At 41.0% G+C, this 13,731-nt stretch overlaps 3 protein-coding genes across 5 annotated transcripts in view; 1 reads left to right on the forward strand and 2 right to left on the reverse strand.

Moving 5' to 3' along the window:
* The window catches only part of CAMK2G (calcium/calmodulin dependent protein kinase II gamma), a 1,229,125-nt gene that overhangs the window by 939,255 nt on the left and 276,139 nt on the right, over positions 1-13,731 (forward strand). The gene's annotated exons all lie outside the window — the stretch shown is intronic.
* Positions 1-13,731, reverse strand: part of ADK (adenosine kinase) — a 711,694-nt gene that overhangs the window by 612,951 nt on the left and 85,012 nt on the right. The window lies entirely within an intron of this gene.
* Positions 1-13,731, reverse strand: part of VCL (vinculin) — a 125,862-nt gene that overhangs the window by 22,465 nt on the left and 89,666 nt on the right. For all 3 annotated transcript variants that reach the window (XR_007728684.1, XM_050803406.1, XM_050803405.1), the window contains exons 9-13: positions 8,192-8,345; positions 7,307-7,482; positions 3,116-3,306; positions 1,701-1,900; positions 245-373 (exon numbers count right to left, since the gene is read on the reverse strand). Coding sequence is in view for 2 of the 3 variants with exons in the window: in XM_050803406.1 (XP_050659363.1) it covers positions 245-373; positions 1,701-1,900; positions 3,116-3,306; positions 7,307-7,482; positions 8,192-8,345 (850 nt within the window). In the remaining variant the exon portion in view is untranslated. The remainder of the gene's footprint in view (positions 1-244; positions 374-1,700; positions 1,901-3,115; positions 3,307-7,306; positions 7,483-8,191; positions 8,346-13,731) is intronic.

The following is a 13,731-nucleotide window of genomic DNA, read 5'->3' on the forward strand; positions in this document are numbered from 1 at the left end:
AAAACAAACCCGGTTGTTTTAATCTCTGATGGTCAGGTCTTCTCTTGCTTGCAACTAAAGATATTCCCAACTGATACATGTGGAGACTAAAAGTAGAGATGGTAGGGCTTTCCCTGTTCGGCTCTTCCACCCCTCATCTACAGTTTCCCAACCACTGATCCTGATGTACACTGTAATCACATTTCAACTTTACATATACTTATAGCGCAGGCCAACAGAAAAATGGAAGACCTCAGATACCCACCTCTTCCCTATTAGGTGCGTCAGGAGGGGCCGTGGCTGCCACTGCCAACAGCTTGATGGGAGTTGTGGTATCACTGAAAACATCTGACACTTCCTGAGTCATGGCCTCCTGCATCCGAGCTTTTAGATCCTTAAAAACATTGTTTACATATGAAAATGTCCAGATATATCCTCAAAGCATATCTACTAATGCCCTTACTTCACTGACATTCATTCATCTATTCAGTCTTTCATTCAATAAATATTTATTGTTAACTGTGTACAAAGCACTGAGCTATTACAGAACAGATGTAATTTATGAATCCTGCCCTCTAAGACATTAGTGGTATAGAAGAAATAAGACATGACCCACATGTCCCTAGAGATTGTTCCACTCAATCAAGGAATCCTATTTCCTTTCTTGGTGGCCTCTAAGAAATGATACTGAGAATCATGAGGTTGAGCCCAAAGAAGGCCCAGAGATGAGCTAGAATTCCATACCATTGCCAGTGCTGGCAGGGCCTGATAATGATCACAGTAACTGTAAGGATTGTTTGGTGGATGTAGTGTCAAATTTCTAAGCAATTTATTATCTTAAGAAGAAAGAAATCAAGAATGGGAACTTTTTTAATCCAGGTTTTTTCAATTAAGTTTTCTAGAAAAACTCAATAACAAATATCTGTATCAATTTCTAAACATGGGTCTAAATAAGAGTATTCTTAGAAGCCATGAACAAGCTCTTTTCATAGTCATCACATTTAGTCCAATTTAAGTTTTCTGGATTTATATAAAGAAGTTTCTATCACCCTCATTGTTTCCCAAGGTGGGCGGCATAAACTAGCTGGTGATACCTGAGATAATTTTAGGTGTTACATGGGCAAATGTTTTTATTTTAATAATTATGTGTTTCTTTTAAAGGATAATAGGAAAAAATACAACTAGCTTACCAAACCCAAGATTTCAGGATTATTACAAAGTTTTATTTTACTTATTTATTTATTTATTTGAAACAGAGTCTCACTCTGTCACCCAGGCTGGAGTGCAATGACGTGATCTTCAACCTCTGCCTCCCAGGTTCAAGTGATTCTCCCACCTCAGCCTCCCAAGTAGCTGGGATTACAGGCATGCACCACCATGCCCAGGCCACAGAGTTTTCTCTTAAATAAATTTAAGTTTTAAAAAGAAGTCCATTTTAAGAAAAATATTGGCTAAATAAAAGTACAGATGATATGTGGATAGAGCAAAAATCACAACAGGGTTCTTGACTGAGTGGAATTTGGAAAACAAATTTAGTTGCTACTATATACCAGCAACCTTTTTCCTAATAAGCTCTAAATTTCCTTGTATCTTTGGTCACACTCTTTTCATTTTTCCTAGATGCCAGAAATTATGTATGTTTCAAACCTCTCTCTTCCTTCCCTCGTCTTTCAATAATAGGAAGCATAAAAAGTAAAATGATATGTGCTCCTGACTTCTACCTTTAAGGAGTCCTGGAGCTGAGATGCAAGTGCTCGCGCCTGAGGACTCTCCCCTTCCCCTCTGGCAGCCAGGTCAGCCAGCTGGGCTGTCAGCTGGTCCACTCGGTCACACTTGGCGAGAAGATCTTGCCGATAAGGCCCCATCATTACATTAGCCAGACGATGCCCTTCGGCCACAAGCCCCCGGATGGCAGCCTGACCTGGACCAAGAGAAAAACAATGAAACTTACAAGACCCAGAGGAGACAATTACAGTGCCATTCTGCAGTGTGGTGCAGTGTGGTGTCTTGCTCTATCACCCAGGCTGGAGTGCAGTGGCATAACAACAGCTCACTGCAGCCCTGACCTCCTGGCTCAAGCAATCCCTCCCACCACAGCCTCTCAAGTAGCTGGGACTACAAGTGTGCACCACCATACCTGGCTAATTGGTTTTTTTAGAGAGACAAGGTCTCACTATATTACCCAGGCTGGTCTCGAACCCCTGAGCTCAGGCGATCCACCCGCCTCGGCCTCCCAAAATGCTGGGGTTACAGGCATGAGCCACCACACCCAGCCAGTTCTTTTTAACACTTTATTTTTATTTCACTATATTTTAAAATCATGATCTAAAATCTATGTAATATTTTATCATATTAACCATAATTATTTCACAAGTCAGTTGTTATTAAACATTTATGCTGTATACAACTTAATATGTTTATTATTAAACATATATTCCTGTATGCAACTTTTTAGAAAGATCTCTAATTATTTGTTAGAAAAAAAATCCCTTAATTTCCTGAGTCAATAGGTATGAACTTTGTTTAAAGCTCTTGACATCTAATACCAAATTTAGAAAGTTTGTACTAATTTATTTCTCCAGTTAATTATACATGTGCCCAATGCTCCAACTCCTCACAACACTGGGTATAACTAACTTAGAATTTTGTCTTTTTTTTTTTTAAAGAGACATGGTCTCTCTCTGTCACTGAGGTTAGAATGCAGTAGTATGATCATAGCTCACTACAGCCTGTAACTCCTGGTCTCAAGTGATCCTCCCGCCTCAGCCTCCCAAGTAGCTGGGAAGGTGTGACTACAGGTGAGCATCACTATGCCCAGCTAATTCTTTATCTTTTTATTTTTGAGGAGAGAGGGTCTTGCTATGTTGCTCGACTGGTCTCAAACTCCTGGGCGCAAGTGATCTTCCCACCTTAGCCTCCCAAAGCACTGGGATTACAAACATGAGCCGCCATGCCTGGCCCACTTCTTGATTACATCACAGGAATTTTACTGGCTGCATTTGGAAATGTAATCACAGTTACTTATCAGCAGCTAAAGAACCCTTACCTAATTACAGATGTTACAGGACCCCTATCAACAACTTGCTTATTTGCACTGAGACCAATCTAATGGGGTTTAGTGCACTGCTGCCCTTACCGACTCCACGGTCATCCACTGTGGGATTATCAATCCACCGCTGTGCTTGCTCAATCTTGCCCTCAAGGTGTACAGCTGCTTTAGCGGGTCTGCTGTTGGCCACAGCCCGGTTGGTTTTGGTCTGCAGGTTCTGTAGGGCCGTGGCCACCTGTTTGGCCAAGGCTCGAGCCTCTGGGGAATCTCCTTTCCCCCTGCAGAGAAAAAGACAGCCATCCTGTCACACATAAACACTATTTACATTGAGATCACTTAGCTGTTAATGACAAATGCTAATAAGATGACAAATTGCTCATGATTACTATTAATTTGGTTTGAAAGGAGTGGTTTACTTATTTGGCCCTTACATTAAAAATTAATTTACATTTAGATGATTTTGTCCTAGTTAAGACATTAAATATGAGTTTGCATCAGTGAAGCTCAAATCAATCATTTGGTTAGCTGAGCTCAATCAATCATCACTAGGTTAGCTGCACCCTCTGCCTGCCACCTCTGAAAGCACTAGTTCCTCTGGAACTGGGTGGGCCCAGGCAGCCATGCTTGTTGTAGGAGCAGCTGAAGTAGTTATAGTCGAACTAGTAGTAGTACTATCTATCTTTTGAGTCCTAATTCTGCCAAGTACCATTGCAAGTAATTTTTTGTTGTTGTTTGTTTTTTGTTTTGAGAGGGGTTTCGCTCCATCACCCCGGCTGGAATGCAGTGGTGAGATCATGGCTCACAGCAGGCTTGACCTCCCAGGGCTCACTGCAGCAATCCTCCTACCTCAGCCTTCCATGTAGCTGGGACTACAGGCATACACCACCACACCTGGCTAATTTTAAAAAAAAAAACATTTCTTAGAGAAAGGAAACATTCTCCCGATGTTTCCCAAGCTGGTCTTGAACTCCTGGGCTTAAGTGATCCTACCACCTGGGCCTCCCAAAGTCCTGTGCTGGGATTACAGGCGTGACCTACCACACCCGTTCAAAAGCAGTTGTCTTATATTATTTAATCCTTACAACAACCCTATGATGTAAATAACAGTATTATCCTCATTACTAAAGAAACGAACGTACGAGGTTGGATAACTTGCCCAATGTCCCATTACTTACTTTGATAGAGTCAGGATTCAAACCCAGCACTGTGACTTCAGAGTCTCCGTCTGTTTTGTTTTGTTTTGTTTTGAGATGGAGTCTCGCTATGTCACCCAGGCTGGAGTGCAATGGCACGACCTCAGCTCACTGCAACCTCTGCCTCTCGGATTCAAGCTATTCTCTTGTCTCAGCCTCCTGAGTAGCTAGGATTATAGGTGCCCACCACCACACTCAGCAATTTTTTTAATTTTTAGTAGAAATGGGATTTCACCATGTTGACTGGGCTGCTCTCGAACTCCTGACCTTGAGTGATCCGCCCACCTCAGCCTCCCAAAGCGCTAGAATTACAGGCATGAGCCACCACGCCCAGCCTTCATTCTTAAACTACTATACATTTGGTATCACATAATCCCCAGTCCTTGCCATAACTGATTAAACTGGTGGTTATCTACCTCAAGGACAAGATATCCACAGTCAGGCAAGGCACTCAATTAGATTCTGGGGGTTCTCAAAGTCCAGTATGGATAAAAGTCACTGGAGATCTTATTTTTAAATACAGATTGTTAAACCCACCATCAAAAGAGATTTGGATTAAGTATGTCTGGGGTGGGGTCAAGGAGTATGCATTTTTAACAATCTTCTCAGATGATTCTTAGGCAGGTAACCCTGGGTCCATACTTCAAAAACACTGCATAGTCAACCAGTGATGGGATCTGGAGCTGGAAAGTGATTAAGCCTGGGCCATGGTAGCTCACAGCCGGAGACAAACCTCCAGATAAATAAACTAAGTCAACACACAGGGTGAAACAGACATAGAGGATCCCACACAGTGACTAAGAGGTGGAGGGAGGGGCTTCCCGTTGCCACAAGATCTGGCTATGGGGTTTCAAGCTATTGGGTTTGATGAGGTGCCTCTATTTTCAATAATCCTCTACTTTTTACTTGACCAGGTCCTTCCAACCAAAGAACCTCAACCAAGTACCAACACAGAAATAAAAAGACAACCACAATTATATCACAAAGAAAAAAACTGCCCCCAAAACCTTATTCCAAAGACTTCAAATTCTAACCATTATAAAAATACAAAGAATCTGACTCATTTTCCATCTCAGGTCCTCTCAGCCATGGAAAGGTAACTTTCTGGTTAACTTTATCTGTCTCATCTGTAAAAATAAAAATAATAGGCTGGGTGTGGTAGCTCACACCTGTAATCCCAGGACTTTGGGAGGCCGAGGCAGGTAGATCATGAGGTTAAGAGATAAAGATCATCCTGGCCAACAGGGTGAAACCCCATCTCTACTAAAAATACAAAAATTTAGCTGGGCGTGGTGGTGCACACCTGTGGTCCCAGCTACTCGAGAGGCTGAGGCAGGAGACTCACTTGACCTCAGCAGGCGGAGGATGCAGTGAGCCAAGATCGCACCACTGCACTCCAGCCTGGCAGCAGAGTGAGACTCCATCTCAAAATAAATAAATAAATAGAATAAATACATAAATAAAAATAATAGCCCATCTGCCAGAAGAGCTAATTTAGATTCTCTCTCTCTCTCTCTCTCTCTTTTTTTTTTCTGAGACAGAGTCTCGCTCTGTCACCCAGGCACAATCTCAGTTCAATGCAACCTCCACTTCCTGCGTCTAAGCTATTCTCTTGCCTCAGCCTCTGAGTAGCTGGGATTACAGGTACCCACCACCAGGCCTGGCTAATTTTTGTATTTTTTTAGTAGAGATGGGGTTTCACCATGTTGGCCAGGCTGGCAGACTGATCTTGAACTCCTGACCTCAAGTGATCCACACACCCTCAGCCTCCCCAAGTGCTGAGATTAGAGGCCTGAGCTACCTTGCCCAGCTTAGATACTCTCTTAAGAGTTCCTTTATGATTCTAAATTTTTGCAACATTCTCCTTTATAAAGTTGAACAAAGAGGGTCTTTAACATGACTCTGATCGTGGCTACTCCTGGCAAGAGGTTACATAGATGTATGTTTATGTGTGTGCTACAGTATTAAGTAATGATGGCATGAATGACCACACATGAAGGTCTGCTGTTAGCACCATTACCATTCATTACCTCTTCATGATTAAGAAACATTAAAGAGTACCTAGCATATATATGGACTTACATTAGGTCCTAAGAGTATAGACAGCAAATTTTACATTTGACATTAAACCCTTCCTTAGTGTTATTTTAGCATGTGCTGCAGGGGTTTTATTCTTAAGAGTGAAAAATATCTATTGAAAGAAGAAAGCAGTTAGGTGCAGTGGCTCATGCCTGTAATCCCAAAACTTTGGAAAGCTGAAGTGGGAGGATTGCTTGAGCCCTTGAGTTTGAGACTAGCCCTGACAACATAGTGACACCTCATCTCTACAAAAAATTAAAAAATTAGCCAGGCATGGTGGCACGTGCCTGTAGTCCCAGCTGCTCCAGAGGCTGAAGTGGAAGGATGGCTTGAGCCTGGGAGTTCAAAGCTGCAGTGAGGCATAGTCATGCCGCTGCACTCCAGCGTGGGTAGCAGAGTGAGACCATATCTCAAAATAAAAAAAAAGGAAATACCCCTTTTCCATATCATCAAAGTAGGTGCCATGAGAGCCTTTAGGAGAGAAGGCTGTGGAGAGGCTGTTGTTATAAGAAAAATCATCCAGGAAATGTAATTTAAGTATCTTCTATACTTACTACTTACAAAATAACATTGCTGGGGAAGGAGGAAAGTACCTTCTTATGCTTCTTCCCTTCCACATACACATAGGAGTCTTTTCATAGCTAGCCACAAAAATTATTTTCCTCTTATGTATGAGAAACAGATAGGTCATAAACATGATGTATCAAAGCAAGCCCTAGCTTAGAAATTTAAAAAGCATCTCAAAAAAGGAGTTCTTATCTTCCTAAATTTATCAATTTATAACTATGTGACCAGCAATAAGTCATTAAACTTCAGTTACATCAGTGATACAACAAATTAACATCTGACCTAGAATCGATGAGAATATAGTGGAGGAGCATCGTAAGTGCATTTAACCTAGGGGAATTGAAATATGTATGAAGAAAGAAAGACAGGGAGAGGGAAGGGAGAGAGAAAGAGAGAGAAGAAAAGATATGAAAAGGCAATTTAAGGGTTAAATACATACTGTCTTCGTAGATCTGCTAATTTAGAAGTCAGAGCAGATATTTCTCCAAGGGAACGTAGAATGTCATCTCTTTCTTTAGGATCATCACATAATTCTGCTATTTTCCGAGCTTCAGCCAAAGCCCCTCGAATCTGCTCTTCTCCTTCCGGTCCACCATTTGGATCTGCAAGCCAGTTCTACACACAGAAACAGAGAAGCAGCACACTGTGATCTACTCACAAACTCCACTCTACTAAACTTAACCAGGCCAGAAGAAGGATTTCAAAAGTAATACACCAGTAATCATTTTTATAATGCTGGTCTTAATTATTGTACAGAGGTTCTTAGATAAGATGAACTCAATCTCTCATCTTTTTAAAATCAATTTTTTCATGCCCATTAGCATAAAATATCTTCCCAAGCTTTATCTCATCTCTGAATTAACCACACCTTATTAGTTCCTCAGTTCCTCAAACATGTGTGTTTGTGAAATGCTTGAAAATCATTTTACAGTAGAGCAGTATCAGAAAACTTTAACCCCTAAACATTACAATGACCAAAGAGTTGTGAATTCTGGGACAAGGAATAGTTTTAATGTACTGCAATCTATATCAGGAACTAGGATTCCCTTGGTACTCTGAGTGCTTACTTTTAGCTAATTGAAGTGCTGTAAATTAAGATCTTTATTTCAAAATGCAAATAAATATTTGTCTAAACCTGTGGTGGTAAAGGAGGTGTTAACATTGGTAAGTGCCAGAAGTCACTCATCACTTAGAAACCATTATCCAACCACAGTAAATGATAAGAGACAGAGAAGAAAGATAGGATATTTATCATTTAGGATATTTATGAAACATTTCTCTTTCTCTTTTATTTCCCACCCCTCTTGAAAATCACCATCACTACCTGAGCAGCATCAATCTTCTTTGCAATGCTCTGCTTTGAGTTGGTCATGGCTTCCAGCTTGCGAGCTGCATTTTCCACTTTTGCTGTGAGCACATCAAGACCCTGAGATACCTGCTGAGCTTTCTGCATGGCCACCGGTGAGGATCCTTGTCCTCTGCTCAAAACAGACATATGCTGTCATTGTACACCCTCAAATACTTAATGACAAAATATTCCCAATAGCACAGTACATGTGGTTTTCGTGAACATGCTTGGCTTTTTCCTTTTCCCCAGTAAATCTGGGACAGCACAAGAAAACAGACATAAATAAAGCAAGATGCCCAAATCACGTACTTTTTCTTTTAAAAATGCACATTAGCTTCATGGAACTGCATAACCACTTTGAAGACCAGGCCAGCAAATTTTGATAATGATTCTCCTCTTGGTAGTGATTACATAATCAAATCTAAACTTCAGTGGGAAAATGTGCTGGTGATCTTATTGCTAAGGAGGGCTTTGTTACCATAGTAATGTGTGCTTCTGAAATAAATAGTCCATTAAATTGTCTTCTTATAGGCAAGTATACATTGAAAATGTTTCAGGAGGCAGCACGCATAGTGTTAATGAAAGTGTACCATAGTGGGAACAAGCAGATCTGTGTTCAAATCTTGATTCTTGGTACCTGTGGAACCTTGTTTATGATGTTTAACCTCCCTGGGTTTCTGTTTTCTAACTTATATAATGAAGGTAACATACAATGAAGGTAGGTAATACATTTTCCCCACTTATCTTATGGAGTGGCTTCAAGCATCAAAATAATATACTTGAAAACACTTGCAATAAAGCTATACAAATATACAACCTACTAATATTACTGAATTATCATCATTTTTATAATGAGCCTAATGATAATCTTAAATGCCTACCTTCCACTCCTAGGCAATCCATAAATATATAAATACCGAAACTAGCTAATATTGAGCACATGTTGATAGGAAACCACTGTTTCCCACCAAGTTCCTAAAGAACTGATTTCACTATTTTCCTCTCTCAGAAATGATACGCTATTCCTACCAAAAATGATATGAGTTCATGGAAACTTGTTTCTCTATTTACTTTCCCTATTTCTTTGTTTTGCCCTCATTTTACGATCCAGATTATTTTAATCCAAGCAGCCTGGTAATCCCAATGACAGGGGCGGTAACTTTACCATTTGGTAGAATGGCATGGCTGATTATCCTAATCAGAACTTCTAATTTTAGGATAAACTCCAAAATACCTTTGCTTCCCTTCATAATAGTATTGATCTGTCATTCATCTATCTGGCCTCTGTGGGTTTTTTTTTGTTTGTTTGTTTTTGTTTATTTGTTTGTTTGTTTTTTGAGACAAAGTCTCACTGTTGTCCAGGCTGGAATGAAGTGGCGCGATCTTGGGAGGCAGTGGTTGCAATGAGCCAAGACGGTAATTCTCCTACCTCAGCCTCCCAAGTAGTTCAAGTAATTCTCCTGCCTCAGCCTCCCTAGTAGCTGAGATTACAGGCGTGTGCCACCATACCTGGCTAATTTTTGTATTTTTAGTAGAGACAGGGTTTCACAATGCTGGCCAAGTTGGTCTTGAACTCCCAACTTCAAGAGATCCACCTGCTTCAGCCTCCCAAAGTGCTGGGATTACAGGTGTGAGCCACTGTGCCCAGTCTATCTAGCCTCTTTTTAAAATTCTTCTGTTTTTCATCTATACCAAAACTTGAGGTAATGAATTCATTCATTTACTGCTCGGTATATAAAAGGTATATATACACCTTTTCCTTGAAGTTGAGGCCTTCCTTTTATGTGGCAGAAGAGGGAAGACTTTTAGGAAACATAGTCTTTAGGATTTAATTTGCTTTTTTTCTTCAAATCTACTACTTCATGATGAGAGATCTTTTTGGTAAGAGTCCAGCTGTATATTACAAAGTAATAACTTCTCTGAGGCTGGAAATGCAGAAATTCCAATTGTGAAAAAGTAAAACTATTTATGGGCTACACAGTTTTTTCATTCAAAATAGAAAGCTTTTATTGAGTCCTATGGGGGTAAAAATATATACTAGCAACCTAGAAACCTGTGTGACTTAACAGAATATCAAAAAGAAATTCTTACTGTATTTCAGCCACTAAAATATTAAATAGCTGGGTACACTTAAGAAAGGACTACAGGGAGATAACTTTCTAATCTTTCATCAGGAAAGGATACTGCAGGCTCCACTGTGAAGCAGGCCCATAGTTACCCTTCACTGTTCTAGCCTTTTCTCTTTACAGATTAACGGTGGAACCCCTACAATAGCTACCTCATTCTCCTGCTCATACTCATCTTTCTCTACACACATACAACTGTGTATTTGAGAATTCCAAGTGAAAACTGGCGACCACACTGGGAAAAGGCTGCAGACAAAAGACACAAAAGTGAGAAATCAGAAGAGCCAAGAATCCTGTCAAACTGCACTGGCGTTTCTCTGAATGAGAACAAAACTTCTTTTTGTCTTTTTGCTAAGTTCTTGCCATGCTCATGACAGAGGAGACTGCTTCTCAGCAGGAGAAAAGATTCACTGAATTCAATGAGATCACATTTATTTAAGCTGTTTCTTTCCCCTTCAACATAGAGACTCATCCTGAAATACCTGGAGCTTCCAGGGCTACAGGGAATCCATGAACCTCTAGAAATTATATATAACATTGTATGGGCATGTTTATATACATCTTTTTAGGTTAAGGATGAATGTTTTCATCAGATGATAGAAGTGATCTTGGTCCAAAAAAGGTTAAGAACCACTCCTTTAAGATGTGCATTCTTGGCCAGGCACAGTGGCTCACACCCGTAATCCCAGCACTTTGGGAGGCTGAGGTAGGTGGGTCACTTGAGGTCAGGAGTTCAAGACCAGCCTGACCAACATGGTGAAACCACGTCTCTACTAAAATACAAAAATTAGCCGGAGTTCAAGACCAGCCTGACCAACATGGTGAAACCATGTCTCTACTAAAATACAAAAATTAGGCAGGTGTGGTGGCACACGCCTGTAATCCCAGCTACTCAGGAGGCTGAGGCAGCAGAATCGCTTGAACCCAGGAGGCGGAAGTTGCAGTGAGCTGAGATCGTGCCATTGCACTCCAGCCTGGGCAACAAGAGCGAAACTCCATCTCAAAGAAATAAAATAAAATAAAATAAAAATAAATAAGATCTGCACTTATGCCTATTGCACTAATATTGGAGACCAGGTATAACAGTGCACTGCATGTAGAGGAGTGTTTCTGGGCCGTGTTTGTATGCAGACCTTGTGTATCCCAATTATCTCATGATGTTTCATGAGTGTCTCATCCTATTCCAAGTTTTTGTAATGTCCATACCATAAAATTATATAAAAATGAGGATCTTTTAGAACTTCATTATCACTATGGATGAGTTCATTTGTATGAATTCCAAACAAATTTATATTATATTGAGTTTTCTCAATAGCAAACTATGTGTATTTAGTTTATGGGGAGAAAAGCTCTAAAGGCCAAGGCTTTAGGAGGGTAAAAGGAAGGTAAATAATTATGAAACCAAATAAATAATCATGAAAAGGAAACTCAAAAAAGCCCAGAAATTACCAACTTAGAGGATAACCGAGTTAAATGATGTTTTTATGAGGTGAAATAATTCCAGTGTTTTCACTCTATGTTTCTTTCTCCCCACCCTTCGTAAAATGTATTTACCCAAGCCAGACTTCACCACTGCCCCTTATTTTTCATAAGCCTATGGCTAGAAAATTAAAAACTAGATTTGTGTTTCAGTTTCAATTATGGAACAAGTTTCAACTTTGTTATTAGGCATTTGTATATTTTAAAAGCTCAAGCCAGGAGTGATGGCTCACGCCTTTAATCTCAACACTTTGGGAGGATCACTTGAGGCCAGGAGTTTGAGACCACAAAACATAGCAAGACCTTATCTCTACAAAATATTTAAAAACTAGCCAAGCATAGTGGCATATGCCTATAGTTCTATCTACTCAGGAGGCTGAAGAAGGAATATTGCTTCAGCCCAGGAGTTCAAAGTTACAGTGAACTATGATCATACCACTGCACTTCAGCCTGGGTGACAGAGCAAGACTATGTCATTAAAAATTAAAAATTTGGCTGGGCATGGTGGCTCACACCTATAATCCCAGCACTTTGGGAGGCCGAGGCGGGCAGATCACCTAAAGCCAGAAGTTCAAGACCAGCCTGACCAACATGGAGAAACCCCGTCTCTACTAAAAATGCAAACTTAGTCGGGCATGGTGGTGCATTCCTGAAATCCCAGCTACTCAGGAGGCTGAGGCAGGAGAATCGCTTGAACCCAGGAGGCGAAGGTTGCAGTGAGCCAAGATCACACCATTGCACTCCAGCCTGGGCAACAAGAGCAAAACTCTCATATCAAAAAAATAAAAAATAAAAATAAAAAATTTGGCAGGTCATGGTGGCTCATGCCTGTAATCCCAACACTTCTGGAAGCCAAAGCAGGTGGATCACCTGAGAATTTCAGACCAGCCTGGCCAACACGGTAAAACCCTGTCTCTACTAAAATTACAAAAGATTAGCTGGGTGTGGCAGCACATGCCTGTGATCCCAGCTACTTGGGAGGTTAAGGCAGGAGAATTGCTTGAGCCTGGGAGGCAGGGGTTGCAGTGAGCCGAGATCGTACCACTGCACACCAGCCTGGGTGACAGAGTGAGACTCTATCTCAAAATAAATAAATAAATAAATAAATAAATAAATAATTTAAAACATGTTTTAAATAAAGTCAGGCCAGGCATGCTGGCTCACACCTGTAATCCCAGCACTTTGGGAGGCCGAGGCGAATGGATCACCTGAGGCCAGGAGTTCAAGACCAGCCTGGCCAACCTGGCAAAACCCCATCTCTACTAAAAATACAAAAATTAGCCAGGCGTGGCTGGGCACGGTGGCTCACTCCTGTAATCCCAGCACTTTGGGAGGCCGAGACAGGCAGATCACAAGGTCAGGAGTTCAAGACCAGCCTGGCCAAGATGGTGAAACCCCGTCTCTACTAAAAATACAAAAATTAGCTGGGCATGGTGGCGGGCACCTGTAATCCCAGCTACTCAGGAGGCTGAGGCAGCAAACTGCTTGAACCATGGAGTCAGAGGTTGCAGTCACCCAAGATCCTGCCACTGCACTCCAGCCTGAAGACAGAGTGAGACTGTCTCAAACAAACAAACAAAATTATCCGGGTGTGATGGCAGGCACCTATAATCCCAGCTACCTGGGAGGCTAAGGCAGGAGAATCTCTTGAACCTGGGAGGTGGAGGTTGCAGTGAGCCAAGAGCACACCACCGCACTCCAGTCTGGGTGACAGTGAGACTCTATCTCAAAAAATAATAAATAAATAAATAAATAAATAAAGTCAGCAAAGGGAAAGATCACCTCCATCTCAAAAGAATTTAATAGACTGTATTATCTCTGTTATTTACTAGCCAAATAAATAACTCAAAACTGGCAGAGGCTTGTTTTCTGAATCACCCTGTTAGGAATGAGTTACCCACTACTGCTCTG

This window comes from Macaca thibetana, chromosome 9 (assembly GCF_024542745.1).
Source record: "Macaca thibetana thibetana isolate TM-01 chromosome 9, ASM2454274v1, whole genome shotgun sequence".
Classification (NCBI taxonomy): Eukaryota; Metazoa; Chordata; class Mammalia; order Primates; family Cercopithecidae; genus Macaca; species Macaca thibetana.